Genomic DNA, 18,626 nt, shown 5'->3' with positions numbered 1-18,626 from the left:
CGTATGGAAATGCTTCAGTTTGGTTTCATATTTTTAAAAATGTTTTATTCATTGTTTATTACTACTTTTGTTACACTGTAGTTATGTATTTTTTATGTTGTAAGCTGCCTTGAGCATGATTTGAACTGTGGAAGGGCGACACACAAATAAAATTATGTCTGTATATAAATGATCACATGACTGGAACAACTTCCACTTGCACAATGGGACTTTCCCTCCCTTTCCTTCCCCACATGTGCTTTGTGCTGTCCCCAGATCTGCTCTAGAGGGTAGAGGGGAACCCGTAGAACCCCCTAGAGGAGGAGAGGGGGATAATGTTCTGTTGTGCAAGGAGAAATTATTGTGCTGATTTTTAAGTTTGCCTTAGTGCTTAGTTAGATTCTAGCCAATGTTCTTTTTCTTGTTTGGCTGTGTCGTTGTTGTTTTAATGTAAACTGCTGTGAGTTGCCAGGAAAGCAATGTGTAAGTGTCACAATATTTTAAAAAAATCTGTGCCTGCTTTAGTGCACCACACACTGTATATAGCTCATGGTGATTTGTGCTTGAGGCAACCAGTGTGTATGGCAAATATACCACTCACCCTTAAAGGGGGAAAAAGTCACAGGATTTAGGTCACTGGTGCTCTCTTGATTCATATTAAACTGACAAATCTTTGGACGGCACTAAGTGATGGCTTCCTAGTCTTCTGGAGAGTCCGTCATGGACAGTATAAAGTAAGGGTGGAAAAGAAGGAGCATAAAGATTTCCTACCCAAGCCCATCAATGGGACCACAGAGCAGCAGTTTTCATTGAACATGTCCTTCAGTACTTTGAAACACGTTGGCATGGCTTAGCATACTTGCCGCAGTGGCCTTGAGTGGTCCTCAACGGTAGAGCTCATGCTTTGTATGGAAAAGGTCCCAGGTCCAGTCCCTGCCATCTCAAAGTAGGTTTCAGACTCCTGCCAGAAACCCCTGGAGAGCTATTGCTAATCTGTGCAGAAGATGTACTAGATGGACTAATGATCTGACTTGGTATAAGCCCATGTTTGTTGGCATTCCCATGTTTGTTGATTTTGTTTTGGCACAGGTAAGCTAGTAAAAACCTGTGTGTTTCTCCATCCCAGCATCCTCAGGTATAACCTGAAACCTGTATAGCACCTAGGAGAACCTAGTCTTTGAATTCTGCTGCCTCTTCCCACTCTGTGTCTCAAGACTGAAGGTGCTTGCAGAGGACCTGCTCATTCTGATTTGTTTGTGTCAGGAGTCAGTTTCACCTGCTGAACAACAGCCTGAAGGGGGAGAAGGCAGAGTGATTCCACCTGCAGCTGATCAGCCTACAAGGACACAGAGGAGAAGGCGATGATGAGAGCCAGCTGGCTTCAGCCTTCTTAAGCAGAACTTCCAGCAACAGGCAGGTGCTGGAATCAATGCTTGTAGTTCCTGGTCCTACCTTGCTGCTTCCTGCTCATCTTGACCTTTGACCCATGGATCGTCTGACCACACAGACTGCTCTTCTCCTGACCCTAGGACTGGACCTGACTTTGGACACTGACTTTGCCTCCAGGCAAGTACACTCAGAGACTCTTCCAGTTGGCTGGCCTCCAATTCCACTGTGCTCTGCACATTGTTGCTCAACAACAAGACCATGACAGTTGGCAGGGAGTTTAGATGACAGCAGCTCTTTAATGAGTATTCACTCTGATTTGTTCACAGAGAGGCTAGATGATGTTGTGTCAAAGCAAGTGTTATCCCACACTTCCCACTGCATTTTCTCATCACTTTCCTAATCACAAAATGTCCAGTCCTTTGGAGAAGCATATTTGTTGTGCAAGACGTCCCAATCAGCTACAACTGTTTGAAATTATTAAATGCTTACAGTGAAGCCAAAAATCACAATGCAATATATTCAGATTGATTGGGGAAAGGTCAGTACCTCTTCAGTGAGTGGTACTGTACCTTCCTCCTTCCAACTCTTTTTCCTAATCTTAGAATTGTAGAGATGGAAGGGGCCCGGGGGATAATCCAGTGCAACCCCCTGCAATGCTGGAATATGCAGCTATCACATATGGGGGGGTGTCAAACCTACAACCAAGGCATTAGCAGCACCACACTCTAACCAACTGATACCATCCGCAGGCTGATACCATCCGCAGGTTGCCAACACAAGTGTTCCACTTTAGGGAAAAGTGCCCTTCATTCCATTTGTTCCTCCTGGCTTCTTCCATGATCACCCACATACCTTGGGAAAAAACATACAGCCAGATTAGCAGAAGGATGCAAGCTTGCTGTTTTGAGAGCTTGGACCAAAAATGTGGTGGATATATATATCCAGTCAAACATTAAGATGATGGCTTAGTCATACCACCATTTAGATAGGCAGCAGCCACTGAAAAAGCCAGCGTATCCTGAGATGGCTGTATGCATCTGCAGCCACAAGCAGGATGTGGCACAGCACCAGAGTCATTGTATTATTAGAGTACTTCCAGTGGAGGCCCAAAACCTGAATGCCGCACACTGCAAAGGAAACATAATTGGCCTGCTACAGGTCGGGGGCTGAGAAGCCAAGGCATTTCTGTAGCTACCATGGCCCATCCGCTTTGGGATCATGACTTTTGCACTGGGCTTTTATACTGATATGCTCGACAAATCTTATGTGGAGGTTGTGTCTGGTCTTTATTGAGTCTCCCCCCCCCCCCCCCCCCCGATTTGCTTGCAGGGAAGTTACATGTCAATGAGCATTCTGCTTCCATTTATCCTGATTTGCTTGCACAGCGGTTATATTAATTCACCTGCACTTTCAGCAGGTTTCCCTGTCATTTTCCTATCTGCAACATGTCCATTTTTAAAAGCAAACAAACAAAAGGGATTTGTTGCACCAGGGCAACAGGTTACTTTAATCCACCTTAATTGTGCAAATCCGAATATTTGCTATATGCTCAAACCATTCTTGCAAAATACTGACAGTCTGTAGGCAACCCTGGATGACTCGCTTGAATAGAGACACAAGTTGAAATCCCATCCAGGTATTTTGCAGGGCACGTGAGGATGAGGGACAGGCACTGTGTGAGCAAGTTGAAGTGCCGTGTCAATCTTGGGGTGAGGGGGTGGATGAACAAGTAGCAGGCAGTTAATGTCAGGAAATAATAACGCCAATACTGCACTAATTATTCTTTTCCTCTGGGCTCCTTGTAAACTTCAGGAGTGTGGGGTGGGGGTGGGGTAGGGGAAGCCAGTAATTTATGTTAGAAATAAGAGGATGCATCTGTTTCCGGAATGAGGTTGATCAACTCAAGTCACAGGTTTTCTGTTCTGAAACATTACTTTCTTCAATTAGGAGTTCCCCTCTGTGTGTAACAACTGAGCTGTATATGCAAGTAAGGACATTATTACATCATTGATGACAAGGAAGGAAGATTTCTGAATATGCAAACTCTTCTTGGTACAATTTTTAGAGTGAAAGTAGCTGATCTGGTATGGAGATTGGTGACTGAGTGCCCCTAATTTAAACACATTTCAAAACATTAAAAAGCTTTTGTGGCTTGTGCTTGATTCTATAAAGTCTATCTAATATTACCAAGAGGTAGAAAAAGAGAAAACACAACTCCACGCACCCCCTTTTAATGCCTCTTGGTGCTAACTATGAATGTTTTCATATAAAAGCCCCTTGGAGCCATATGTGAGTGTTCTTAATGCAGAAGAGGGGACATCTAGTCTTCTCTGCTGTGGCACCTATTGGTGCAGTGCTCTCCCTGTTGAGATCGCCAGCTGTGGGGCATTTCTGCCATCAACTGAAGACCCATTGTTTAATCCATACTGTCCTTGACCACTACTACCATCCCTAGATGGCTTGGTTACTGGGGAGATATTTTACTGATGAACTGAAATGTTATTGTTTCATTTTTATGGTAATCTACGTTGGTATTTTCTCTATAAATGGGAAATGGAAATGACCACCATCTTTATCATCACCATTAATTTTAAATGGATGTGAACCAGAGGCTACCTGCCTATGAGGCAGGGTGAGGTGGCTGCCTCTGGTGTTGCCCCCTGCCTCAGCTGCCACCCAGCTTTGCTCCTGGTGTCCCTAGCCTCTAGGGGCAGAGTGGGACCAGCGGCAAGGTTCTGAGGAACACCTCCCCTCCTGCCGATTTGTCGAGAGGGGAGGAGTTCTGCCACTCAGCTTTGCCCCTGGGCAGGGACACCTCCCCACCTAGTTGTGTGGCACGGCTTGGCACCAGCTTCTCCTGAAGGGTCCTTGAGCTCCAATTATCCCAGTTCTTCCCATTCTTCCTTGGGTTCTGCCCATCCCCTACATGATACTTCCATGGGGCTCATGGGACCATTAACTCTATATGTTTACAGAAATTCAGCACAAGCCAGAAGTAAGCCCCACTCTGTCCAATGGGGCTTACTCCCATGCAAATGTGCAGAAGATTGCAGCCTTATGCGTCCCAGTTCACTCATGGGTTCAGTACAGTTGTAAAAGGAGGTCTGCTGGTAGAAGGAGATTTTGCAGAGCTTTGGGTTTATCCTTCAAATGCATACGGTCTGTAGCAGAACTATCTAGGCTTCCCTAAATCTTGGCAAGGCTTTGGTGCAACTTGTTGGCAGCTCTCCATCGGTGCATTCTTAGAAAGCCCTGGACATGTCTGCTCAGCCACCTTTCTGTCCTTCTCCTCCCAGATCAGTCTGGTTAATTTATAGCAAGAGGTAGCGGAAGTCCCAGACCTGCAGTGCAAGTTCCTGCTGGTTTCGCTTGCTGCCGCCTCCTGCCTCTGAGGTCCTTTTTTTGCCCAATTATTCTGAAGAGGCTTGTTTTGCAGTGCTCATTTAGTTCACTTACTTTGAAACACTCAAGATGGCTAATAATATACTGAATGATTAAAGTCAGTGCACAAAAGGTTCCACTGGTAGAATTCCAGCTTCTGTGATGATGTTCTCTGTTGAGAGGAACAAGACAAATCTTAAATATTTATCTTGTACATCAGATCTAGGCTTTCATTACTATGTTTTTTTAATTTTTGCTAATCATTGATATCATTCTGATTATGTGATTGTTAGCTGCCAGAACAGTGGGATCTACATTTTAACATAAAAGATTTTGCAGCACTATTGTGAAACTCTTTTCTTCTACGCTGGTGTTCAGTGTGTCTTGATGAAGCTGCAGCTGTTGAACATCCCACTGGTTCCTCTTAAGATGACAACAAGAAAAAACTATTTATCTTATAAGAATGATTACTCAGCTGAGTCAGCCATGATGCCTGATGGGCCCTGTATTCCTTCATACTGTGATGACAGGTGTGGCTGTCTCTTGATTTTGAAATATTACTACAGTGGTACCTCTAGTTACAAACTTAATTCATTCCAGAGGTTTGTTCTTAACCTGGAACTGTTCTTAACTAGAGGTGTGCTTTTGCTAATGGGGCCTCTTGCTGCCGCTGCGTCGCCAACACACGATTTCCGTTCTCATCCTGGGGCAAAGTTCTCAACACTCTTCCAGGTTAGTGGAGTTTGTAACCTGAGGCATTTGTAACCTGAGGTGTTTGTAACTCGAGGTACCACTATACTTCTGTTGCTGTAAACCAGGGGTCAGAAACTTTTTCAGCTGTGGGCCGGTCCACCGTTCCTCAGACCATGTGGTGGGCCGGACTATATTTTGAAAAAATATATATGAATGAATTCCTATGCCCCACAAAAACCCAGAGATGCATTTTAAATAAAACGACACATTCTACTCATGTAAATACACGCTGATTCCTGGACCGTCTACGGGCCGGATTGAGAAGGTGATTGCGCTGCATCTGGCCCATGGGCCTTAGGTTGCCTACCCCTGCTGTAAACTTTACTTTTGAGGACTTTTACACAGTCAAGGGTATGGTGAATGTGGGTGTTCCTGTCTACTTATAGGTGCCATAGACGGGCCTATAGGAAGCTTTTACCAAGTCAGATCATTGGACCATCTAACTCAGTATTGTCTACACTGACAACACTGGCAGTAGCTCTCCAGGGTGTCAGGCAAGGGTCCCTCCCAGTCCTGGCCAAAGATTCCTGGGATTGCAAGCAGAAGGTCCCAGTTTCAAAACAGATCCTCTGCCACTGAGCTGCAGCCCTTCTGCTTGTTCACCTGAGCTTGACACGAGTGGAAATGCACCTTCCAGGTGGAAAAGCTGCAGATTATATATAGGATAACTGAGTGGTTTGTTTTGCTTGTCGAAAACTTTGCGATTGGGCAGCACTCCATTCATTTACCTAAGTCAGGCTAAACAGGGAGAGGCTGAGCTGCCGGAACTTAAACTTGGGGGGGGGGGGCGCAAAGATTTTCACCATGAAACTACTCTGATCAGTGCTTTCAGGGTTTTGTGGTTTCCGGCTTTTAAAAATTGAAACATTTTTGGCTTGTTTATGAGATTCCAGAATTCTAGTGATTACATTAGGTGTTAATAGTACCGTTGATAGTGCTACTGTTTGGCCTCCAATGAACTCTAGATTATGGCATTGTTAAAATTAAAGGAATTCCTGTTCCAGGCTGTTATTCTTGGCTGTCTGAGTACTGTGGGTTTTCACGGCAAGCAATGTATTTTCTTTAGTACAAATTTCCTTCAATTCATCAGCAGAGATTTGGGCTGTTCCGCTTAGACTTTGTGACTGTTTTTTTGGATGGGCTTGTGAACATGCCAGTGATGAATTAGAGGGCTGTTTGGGACATTATCTTAGACATCTTGTTCTATTTTCACTGTGTACCTTTCCTTTCCCAAAGCTTTCCTCCTCTTCAGAATTGTTTTCTTCACTTCAGCATTACTTTTCTAGAATGAAGACACATCGTTGTAGGAAAGGGTAGAGCTGGGCTATTCAGTTATATAAAAGAAAGCAAAGGTGTATCATCCAGGGAAGGCAGGGGGAGGCACTTGTAATTCTGTGTTTAATCACACTGTGCAGTGCAGTGATTAATGAAAAAAGTCCTTTCCTGCTTTCTGTAGCCCTGGGAGAGTCATGTATCTTTTGCCTATCAGGATTCACATCTGTAAAAATGTTTGTAGCAGGCTTAGTGTGAACCCAAGATCTCCTGACATGTTTTTGCGAAGCTTTTTGCAGATATAGTCGCTCAGATTCGGAAAGAGGTAGACTCCACCATGGGAGCAGGGTCGGGGCGGGAGAGTGCTAGAGTCCTGTCTAGTCAAGTTGCAGGGGATCAATTCCAATCTGTTACCTCCGAGGATGTGGACAGGCTGCTTGGACGAGTGAAACCGACCACCTGTCTCCTTGATCTTGCCCATCCTGGCTCATAAAAGTGAGCTGGGAAGGGTTTGGCAATGGGCTCTGCGGGGTGGTGAATGCTTCCTTCTGTGAGGGAGCCTTCCCAGACCCACTGAAAGAGGCGGTTGTTAAACCTCTTCTTAAAAAAAAATATTTGGACCCAGCCAATATGGCCAACTATTGCCCACTCTCAAATCTTCCATTCTTGGGCAAGGTGATGGAGCCGGTGGTTTTTTATTTTACACTTCTGCTTGTACCCAGTCATGGTGCATGAGGTTGCGGGGGGGGGGGGAGCACTCCTGACTGCACTGGGACCAGGATGGGGCAGGCCAGGTCTGTGGCGAGGACAAGAGAAACATCAGGTTAGCAGCAGCTGACAGAGCTCTAACCCTGCTCTGTTGCAGGGAGCAGCAGCACCCCAAGTGTTATCCTTTTCATAGGAGGATAGACAAGAGCATTTATTGGCTTACAAAAACATAACAGGAACTTGAAATTCATGACTTCACCAAGATACAGCTAAGTTCTGTGCCAGTTGGTGACTAGACTATCAAATGACACTGTCCACGCATATCACTTGGTCAGGAGTGGGAAACTTTTGACCTTCCAGATGTTGTTGAACTACAGCTTCCATTGACCCCAGCAAGCATGACCAAGGGTCAGGAATGATGGGAGCTGTAATTCAGCAACATATAGAGGGCCACAGATTCCCCACGCTTGCACTGGACGCATCAACACATATTTTTCTTATGTATACTTACATTACTGAATATCCTGCCAATTTGAATTGCATTTCTGCCTTTTTCTAGGAGCTGTACTGTCACCCTTACAGTGGTACCTCAGGTTAAGTACTTAATTCGTTCCGGAGGTCCGTTCTTAACCTGAAACTGTTCTTAACCTGAAGCACCACTTTAGCTAATGGGGCGCCACTGGAGCTGCCGCTGCGCCACCGGAGCACGGTTTCTGTTCTCATCCTGAAGCAAAGTTCTTAACCTGAAGCACTATTTCTGGGTTAGCGGAGTCTGTAACCTGAAGCGTATGTAACCTGAAGCGTATGTAACCCAAGGTACCACTGTACTATGTTGTGCTGTCTATAACTCTTCCCAAGTACCGTATATTCCATTACATGGGGAAAGGGGCATAGAACTATGAAAGATAGAAGAAGTACTATTTTCCACAAAGGCTCTTTTATCAAGACAGATTCTTCCCTTTGAGCCCCTTCCTCTCATTTTCACACCCAACGGTAACAGTCTATAGCCAATTCAGCAACAAAGAATAGCCCAGCAGTCCGGTATTTTTATATATCACAGCACTGCCTCAATTTAAGGGCCAATCTGGGGGAAGGGGAGTGATGCCTCCTGAGGTCAATCATGTGCTGTGCGGCTGCAGTAAACATGTGGAATGATAGTCGCTGGGTGAAGAATGGATGACTGAGCCCATTCATGCCAGTTTCATTCAGAGTAGATTACGTCTGTGTGATTTGCCTTGAGGACAGTTTGGAAACATCCATTCATTCAAAATGCATCTGGCAGAGTTTCCACTGAGGTCTGTAGACCAGATCACATTACTCCAAGGCTACCATTTTGTTTCAGGGCTCGATTCACCCATAAAACCATAAATTAGCTTGAGAACAGTCTGCTTGCATATGAACCTGGCCAAGCCTTAAGAGTAGCATCAGAGGCTCTGTTCAGTGTCTCATCTCCAAACAGATATATGGCAAGTTGATAAGATAAAAGGTAAAGGGACCCCTGACCATTAGGTCCAGTTGGGGCCGACTCTGGGGTTGCGGTGCTCATCTCGCTTTATTGGCCGAGGGAGCCGGCGTACAGCTTCCGAGTTATGTGGCCAGCATGACTAAGCTGCTTCTGGTGAACCAGAGGAGCTCACGGAAACGCCGTTTACCTTCCCGGCAGAGCGGTACCTATTTATCTACTTGCACTTTGACGTGCTTTCAAACTGCTAGGTTGGCAGGAGCTGGGACTGAACAACGGGAGCTCACCCCGTCGCGGGGATTCGAACCGCCGACCTTCTGATCAGCAAGTCCTAGGCTCTGTGGTTTAACCCACAGCGCCACCCGCGTCCCTGATAAGATAGGGAGGGTCTTTTCCTGTACCAACCTAGATTATGGAACATCCTTCCAGGGCAGCTCTGCCTGGCTGCTAACCTATCAAATGACAGCTGAAACTCATTTATATCAACAGGCCTTGTTGACTATGATTGTTATGTTTCAATTCTGCGATCTTCTTGTTTTTTATGCTGGAGATCTGTTTCCAATGCTTTTATTCATCTCCCTGCATTTTAGTAAAATGTATATTTTGTATCTTTGTTGTTTAATGTTGCTTGGTTGCTCACACACCTGTAAGTTATTGTGAGGGAAGAGAAAGGTTAAATAACATTGAAATTTATTTATTGACATCTAGAATGCACACTGTAATAATATTCAGCTTTTAGATTTGAAACCGTAAATTGAGGTAATTTATCAGTGTCGTTGGTGGATTTAATTTAAAGGAACATTAAACCAAAGTTCTCTGGGTTTTTAAAAAAATTATTTGACTCTTTATGGCTTATACACAAGGCTGCATAAGTGATAATCCTTTCACTTCCTCTCCTTGACCTGTGTAGTTCCTAAGTCTGCTCCATTTATTTCCTGGACTATTTGGAGCAAATTTTGAGGCTGTACAGGGTCTACGGAGGAGAACAGGGGGAAATTGCATTGCATAAGTACAAGTCTGTCGCGCAAGCAGAATGGCAACATTTGATACATTCCCATATGGTTGTCTGTATAGCTTTCTTAAAAAACAAACCAACGTATTTATTTATTTACACCTTTCTTTAAACTGACAGTTGCTTTGATTATTGTACAGATGAAAGTAAGATACCATTATCATTATTATTATAATTTTAATTATGATGATTATTATTACTACTAGTAGTACTAACAGATTGAGGTTGAATCCTGACAAGACAGAAGTACTGTTTTGGGGGGACAGGGAGCAGGCAGGTGTGGAGGACTCCCTGGTCCTGAATGGTCCCTACTACTAGTAGTAATAATAATAATAATAATAATGGTATCTTACTTTCAGAATGCGGCAGCTAGACTGGTGACTGGGAGTGGCTGCCAAGACCACATAACACCGGTCTTGAAGGACCTACATTGGCTCCCAGTATGTTTCTGAGCACAATTCAAAGTGTTGGTGCTGACCTTTAAACCCCTAAACAGCCTCGGTCCTGTATACCTGAAGGAGCTTCTCCACCTCCATCGGTCTGCCCAGACACTGAGGTCCAGTGCCGAGGGCCTTCTGGTGGTTCCCTCACCACGAGAAGACAAGTTACAGGGAACCAGGCAGAGGGCCTTCTCGGTAGTGGCACCTGCCCTGTGGAATGCCCTCCCACCAGATGTCAAAGAGAAAAACAACTACCAGACTTTTAGAAGACATCTGAAGGCAGCCCTCTTTAGGGAAGCTTTTAATGTTTGACGGACTATTGAATTTTAATATTTTACTGGAAGCCACCCAGAGTGGCTGGGGAAACCCAGCCAGATGGGTGGGTATAAATAATAAATTATTATTATTATATAGTAGTAGTAGTACTGAAATAACTAAACAAGGCTGCAATGCTATATACCAGTCATGTCCAACTGGTCGATCGCTGGGCATCCCTGGTCATGTGATCCTGAATGATCTTCCAGGAAAAAAGCTCAACAACTTTGGTGAATCCAATGGGTAGATCACTGTCAGGTTTTTTATAGTGGGAGTAGATCGCAGTATCTTGGACATGCCTGCTATATACATATTACCTGGGAGTAAGTCCCCGTTTGCTTCCCAGTGGACATGTATAGGATTGTAGCATAAGTTTGCTCCAAACTTTAGTGAACCACCCACCAAACAAACAATTTGGGGAAGATCTGGAACCAGTATTGGCACTATGTGAATTTGGACATGGCACAATAACAAAGAAGTCCAATTCTAGTTTCCCCCTAAAGCAGCCTTTGTCTGAGGCTGATGTGAATTGTGGTGCCAGGCATCAGAAGGGCACCAGGTTCACAAAAACTGCCCTAAAAGGAAATTATGCTCACTGAGAAAATAATGAAAACTAATAGCACCACACACGCAAGGTCACTTCCTTGTCCTTTGTGTGAAGTAAATTCAGAATAACTCCCTTTTCCTGGTTTCATACTCAGTCACTAGTACAGATTAAAAGCCACACTTTGGCTGATAACATTGCTCTGGGGGGCGGGGGGAGAGGGAGAGAGAGAGATAAAATCCCACCCATAGCTCACCCTTGATTGTGATGATGGCAACAGTGGTTTTATATGGCATTCAGCTAGATTTTAGGAACATGAAAATCTGCCAAGTCAAAAATGAACCATAATGAATTTAACTTTTAAAAAGTAAAATTTTGGAAGTCAGTCAGTAGGCTGTCTATTTTGCCCTGCTGTGCCCTTCGCAGCCAGAAAGAAGAAACCAGCACTGTGATTCTCTGTGTCTCTATACTCTCTGAATTCTCTCCAAGTACCTCAGTAGCTCCAACACCTCCACCTTACCCCACCCATAGGTGCTTTTGTCACCTGCTGTGGGATACTTAATCTGATTGGCTACTTAGTCAGGTCAGGTGGATGAAGCACCAGGGTTGGCGATCCTTGGGTTGCCTAGCAATAGCAAATCCTCTTCCCCACCAGCCTTCTCTATAGCCAGCTCGTGGCCAGTAAGGAAAGAGTTTCTAGGCAATGGCCTACTTAAAAACCAGCACCAGGAACAAAGTTTAACCTGCCAATAAATGGACTTTCTCTGAACAAAGTCCAGAGAATGACAGCAAAAGGGTGGGGGCAGAGCAACTCCAACTATTACCAAGGTTCAACAAATGCAGCCTTTTAGCTGATGCTACAGGAAGCAGATGAGAAAAATAACTTTCATAGCAGAAGTAAAACAAACACATACTAAAGTGGTGTCTAACGTAACAACAACAGGATAGCAATCCTCATAATGCTCTCTTTATATGTTTAACCTCTGACAGAAAATAGCAACAGTTTCCCCAGCTCACATCAGGAAGTGCAGGAACTTTAAGAAACCTGGAATAACCTCTTAAAGTGCCATTGTTCAGACTGTAAAATGCACTGTACATTCAATGAAAGGCATTGTACGTTTCTGAGAATTCCTATTAATTCCAGGACATTTCAGGGTGGGGGCAGCAATGTAAGCATTGAGTGCAGGGACACCATTTCCCCTCTACCCCTGAATGCTCCAGAACTGTGTGATGTCTGGGGCAATTAAATGGTGGTTTCCAGAAGTGGTGGCTCAAACTCTGTTGCTACTGCAACAACAGCAACAACAAAAGTTCATGGGGGAAGGGCCGCACAAATGAATGTAAGTAGCAAGACAAAGTAAATTTAAATAAATGATTAACACAAGTGAAATTTAAACAAACACACAATGAAAAGCAATAGAGTAATAAGGTTTTAATAATGAAGTACAATCATGAGAAACATTTCTTTGTCCATACCATTCCTTAGGTGAAATATTTTCTAGGAGAGGAACTCATAATTGTTTTACAACCTGTTATCAGCTAGTCAAAAAAAGCTCCTTTGTGCCCATGTGCATAAGTCTACATGCCCATGTTCTTGTGACAAGTCCTGATATTATACATGCCTTTAGCCCTGGTGTGGACGATTCCTCAAAATAAATACTGTATTTTCCCATGTACCTCAAAATAAATACTGTATTTTCCCATGTACAAGATGCCCCCTATTTTGGGGGACTCCAAATTAAGAAAACACCCTTCAGCATTACCCGTGTATAAGACGAGCCCCAATTTTAAACCTAATTTTTTGGTAAAAAACAAAACCCTAGTCTTATACACGAAAAAATACAGTAGTTGGAAGTGGGTGCCAGATTAGGCCCATGGCATGAGAGAGAGGGCTTTAACCCATTGACCCCACTTTTGCCCTCATCCAATTTTGGGGTCCTTCACCAACTGTTAGCTAACAGGTGTGAGGAAGCTGCCATAAAGGCATGAATAAGATTGTGCTTATTTAACTTCTATGGTACGTGGGGGAAGGCTGGAATCCTTAAGAATGACAGCCCTTTAGCAACTTACAACATTTTAACAAGGCATTTTCATAATGCAAAATTGAGGGGCAGGTGCCAGAAAATGGGGAGTGTCTCTGTTAAGTGGGGAGAGTTGGGGTGCACACTGACTGAGGGTGGTCCAGTCTGTACCTGAACAACAAACAGTTCTGACTGACGAGTCATGCCAGAGATGGACATTTTGAAGAGCTCGGCGGTACTATATAAACACCTGGTGAAACTCTAAAAAGAGCAGACTACCAATGGGGGGAAGGTCAACCACAAGGCAGAGAGACGGTGACCTCATGCAGCTGATTTTGGGTGTCATGAAAGGGCAGCAAACGGTTAGTTGTTTCATTTATTATTATTGCATATGTACTCCCAGGAAGAGACACTTGTGGAGCTTTCTGCCTTGGGTGCCAAAATACTATATGCCTTGCCCCTTTTTGGGTTGGAGGCAGGAGGGAATTTATACCACAAGCAGCAGAATGCTTTGGCCAGCCCCACCAGCAACCTTCTCCTCTGGCAGCCTGCCATGGTGGTGCTTGGAAAGTGTGTAGGCCCTAGCCCAAGAGTCTCTGATTTGACACCCCTGGTGCTTCCTCATAGTCAGTCAGTGGCTAACATACAGCACGTCTGCGATCATACATTGAGCCAGCTATGTACTGACCATCTTCCAAAGAGCTAAAGAACAGCGGCTTTTTATGTCACACCTGGAACTTCATGGAACACAACTCTGCTCAACGAAGTTTCAGGGGTGCTTCTGGTGGGGGGTGGGGTTTAATGCTTTGTACATACATATAACTGGGCGGAGGGCTGGTAAACAGCTGCCATATTCAATAGTATAAAGCCATGCTGAAGAACCTCTTCTTCAGGAACTCCTGAATCAAATTAGAAAATCAATTAGAAGTTATCTGTGAGATCTCAACAAGACATCATTCATTGCGCTATCGATTCAGCTTGTGCTTCAAGTTGTGCTTGGCACAGTTGGGCTGTGTTTCAGGAGAAGACTGGAATGGTGCTTTTGTAAGCAATCTTCTTGGTCTTTGGTACCAGGATGACCCAGGCAGGATTTAGGCTTCCTTTATAAACAGGGCGAAGCAAGATATTTGAACAGGGCTTCTTGTACTGACAACTATACGCTGCTTCTTATACACTATTCCTCTTGATGCTTTAAAAAGAATTGATGTGAGCAAGAAGTGTGTAGGAGAAGCAGGCAGACATAATGCTGCCCACAAAGTTTCTCTCCTGCCTACTCTTAACCAAACATTCCTATATTGGGTGGTAAGTTGAGCTGGGCTCACTTAGGCCTTCCTGCTTCATGCGGCCAAGTTGGGAGTGGAGCAGTCATGTCCAGCATGCCCAGAACAGTGGAGGTAGGGCTTGCTTCAGCACATTTTATGCTCCCTATGTTTCTGTATATATGAGGAGTGCTTATCTCTAAAGCTAACATCCCATGCAACAAATACAGCCAGACAAGAACAAGCTAAGATAAAGGTTATTCCTCACCATGCACTTGGCAGAACAGTTTGGCCTCCATTGGATTGCAAAAACTTTGCTAAGAAGGACCTCTTCAAGGAGGGAGGTTCTACTACACCAGGGATGGGAAACCTGTGGTCCTCCAGATGTTGCTGGACTTCAGTGGTGAGGAATTAACACCTGGAAGGTCACAGGTTTCTCACCCCCCCTTCTGTATCATGTGTCACAACAGACAAATACTCTTTTGTGCTCCCTCACTGATGCCACGTCACAATAAAACAAGGCCTTGGCACCAGGTTTCAAAGGGCAGCTGTCTTTGTAAGACAGAAGGTATTCCACAAAGTTATTTGAGGTCCAAGGCATCTCACAGGGTGTTTGCTTTGTAATGTAATGTCATTTTCATATCTAAAAATATGACAAGTTCATAATATGCTTCAGTTTTCTAACAACCTTTGGCAGGAGCGTGTTTATTATTGAAAAGCCTGCAAAACAAAGCTTTGACAGATAATTCCTCTAAACTTCTCAAGTTGGTTGTAACCACTGCTCTTGTTAAAGGTAAAGGTAAAGGTACCCCTGCCCGTACGGGCCAGTCTTGACAGACTCTGGGGTTGTGCGCCCATCTCACTTAAGAGGCCAGGGGCCAGCGCTGTCCAGAGACACTTCCGGGTCACGTGGCCAGCGTGACATCGCTGCTCTGGCCAGAGCCAGAGCCAGAGCCAGAGCCGCACACGGAAACGCCATTTACCTTCCCGCTGGTAAGCGGTCCCTATTTATCTACTTGCACCCGGAGGTGCTTTCGAACTGCTAGGTTGGCAGGCGCTGGGACCGAGCAGCGGGAGCGCACCCCGCCGCAGGGATTCGAACCGCCGACCTTTCGATCGGCAAGCCCTAGGCGCTGAGGCTTTAACCCACAGCGCCACCTGCGTCCCACTGCTCTTGTTAAAGAGCATTAAAAAAACGACAGTGTAGACACGTAGCTCTTTGGGGGTGGGATACCCAAAAATGCAAATACTGGAGTTTTTGTGATGTTTTGTTTGTGATTTCTGTGAAGCTTAGCCTGTGTTTACTATACCAAAAGGAAATTATATAATAATCTCTCCCACCAGCTACACAAATTTGTCTGTGGACAGGCTGTATTAACCAGTAAGATATTGAGAATATGCTTGAAATGACACTACATACTCAACATCATGGTGTGTGTTTTTGTGGAGATTGCATTACATAACTAGGCTTGTAGCCAGTTATTGTTCTTAACAGTTTTATTATTTAGGAAAATAATTTTTTTACTGGAAAAAATATTCTAACTGCATCCAGGCACCGAATCCAATATGGCTGTTGGGCCTCACCGTTTCGTTTAGATGCCCGCAGTTGAGTACAGAGCCTAAATCTTCCATGTTACATATTACCTGGAGTTATATTTTTCATACTCACTGATGCACCACAGGTAGCCTTCATACATACAAGGAAGGGGAGCAGGTTTCCAGATGAACAGGAGTCCTCTGTCTATCCTGCCCCTTTTTGAACCTGTTGTCCTCAGACCTGGCCCTCCAGATGTTTTTGGCCTACAACTCCCATGATCCCTAGCTAGCAGGACCAGTGGTCAGGGGTGATGGGAATTGTAGTCTCAAAACATCTGGAGGACCGAGGTTGAGAAAGCCTGTTCTAGACAGCATGCTGATTTACAGGTAAGGGCGCCACCTGTTGACTCAAGGACATCATTGTTAGGTGCTTTTTCCTTGAGAACAACGGCAGCAAGGATACTTATCGCGAAGAATTGGAAAACTCAAGATCTACCCACACTGGAAGGGTGGCAGATGCAGCTGATAGGCTATATGCAACTGGCCGAGATGACTGGCAGGATCCGAGACCTGGGAGAAGAGAGGGTTGAGGAGGACTGGGGGAAATTTAAGACTTATTTACAGAAATACTGCAATTTGGTTGAATGCTAAGAAGGATGCTAGATCATAAATAATTGTCTACCATTGAATTAGATTTGATTTTGATGATAAGTGAGAAATAAGGAAAATATAAATTTATTTTGGAGAATTGTTAGATTTTACCTAAACGAGCAGTGATAAATATTGTAAACAAGTGGGTAATTTGCTTGGAAAATTTTTTTTGCAACGATGTAAGTGGGAGCGGGAGATGAGAGGGAGTCCAAAGAAGAGACGAAATTATGTTATGATATAAGTAATTTTTATTTATGCATTTGTATTCAAAAATCTTAATAAATATGAAATTAAAAAAAAAAAGAGAGAGATTTCCCCACCTGCATCCTCTTGCTCTTGAAAGCTAACAAAGAGACAGCAAAGGTGTCATCATGACTGCAGGCCTCTGCACGTTTACCATGCTGATGATACTGTAGCAAAAGTGACTAGATCTACCAGGGCAAAAGCAGTGAAGAAATCAATGTGCCATAATGAAAATTGATAAGGTATCTGGATGAAGTTGTATATATTGGAATGAAGTTATATGGCTTTAGTAGAAATGTTATAAGGAATTAAGGACAAATAGATTAATAGAGTATTAAAGGGAAAATAAGGTTAGAATGTGTTAAGATAATTATAGGATTAAAAATAGAGGAAGATGGAAAGGAATTGCTGAAAGAATTAATAGAAGTGGAATACAAAAAGGGAGGTGTGAGGAGGTCACAGAAATAAGGGAATGAAAGATAAGATATTGAAACTATTTGATGTGTTTTAAATTGTGTTTGTTTTGTTTTGTTAGTTTAATGTTAGTGTTTTGTTAGTGTAATGTATAGTTGTTGGTTTTTTTGTATTGTATTGTATTGTATTGTATTGTATTGTATTGTATTGTATTGTATTGTATGGTTTTTATTCTTTGTAGTGTTTAAACTGTTGAAAAAGGTAATAAATATTATTTTTTTAAAAATGGATAAAGTTGTATATAGTATGCTACTGTCCCTTCAAATGTGCGCATACACCAAGCTGCTTGTAACCTGCCACAATTGCAATGTGTGCAGGAATATTGTGGCCATGTTGCGGGGGCCAAGGGCATGTTTCCCCCCTACCAAGTCCAGCCAGTATTCACACGCACGTTGCAGCTGCATGGATTGGGCTAGTACTACAAGGAATATTTGTGCTTGCATGAAGCATGCAACAGAGAGCTGTCTGCAAAGCGCACTTCCACAAGCCCTATGTTACAAGGACCTAATTCTACCTGAAACCAGTTCATTCTGTCTGAAATGCAAGGCCTATTACTCTGGCTAGGCTTTTCAAAACAGACACACAGACACTTGTGGAAATTTCACCAAGTGCATTCAGACATAGGTATTATTGCGTTAGTTTTCCTGGCTATAATACCAGCACTTCTGTCCTGGTTGCTAATGTTCCTTTGAACATTTGAACTTCATTACCTCTTGCATTACAGAAATGTGGCTTTTTGATCACTCTACCAGCATGTTGTACTAAATTTCATTCCCAGCAGTGGGCAGTGAGTGACACAACAGCAGACATGTTGCCACCATCTCACCCTTTATGCACATGTGCTCTTCTGTTCCCCCATGATTTCCCCATGAAAATGGTAGGAAAGTACTGTATGCATTGATACTGCACCAGCTTTTGTCCTATGGTTAATGGTTATCCAAGTCAACAAGGTTGCAAACAGATTTTTTCTCCTGGAAACAATTGGCACGGAAATGTGCTAAATAACTACTTGTGGCTTTTACATCATGTGAAAGATCACATAAAGTGTGACCATTATCTGGTGAGAAAACCGAAATAAAGTGCATTCTGAATGCAGCCTATGATTCTCCTTTGACCATGTTTGCAGCAGAAATTTACATGGGTTTACACTGGAACAAACATCTTACCACTATTGTGTGGCACCTTAA

The 18,626-nt window shown here is 43.7% G+C and overlaps 1 protein-coding gene across 1 annotated transcript in view; it reads right to left on the bottom strand.

The window, feature by feature from the left end:
- Nucleotides 1–8,308: 8,308 nt before the first annotated feature.
- The window catches only part of GTF2H1 (general transcription factor IIH subunit 1), a gene marked incomplete at its 5' end in the record, with an annotated part of 324,820 nt that continues 314,502 nt past the window's right edge, over nt 8,309–18,626 (bottom strand). Inside the window, one exon of the mRNA XM_079987246.1 lies at nt 8,309–8,468. Coding sequence (XP_079843372.1) covers nt 8,324–8,468 — 145 coding nt within the window. The 3' untranslated portion in view covers nt 8,309–8,323. The remainder of the gene's footprint in view (nt 8,469–18,626) is intronic.

The sequence above is a fragment of the Podarcis cretensis genome (genome assembly GCF_951804945.1).
Source record: "Podarcis cretensis genome assembly, chromosome: 1".
NCBI classification, from domain to species: Eukaryota; Metazoa; Chordata; class Lepidosauria; order Squamata; family Lacertidae; genus Podarcis; species Podarcis cretensis.
Note: the sequence above shows the minus strand (reverse complement) of the source record. Positions and strands in the feature narration are given on the sequence as shown.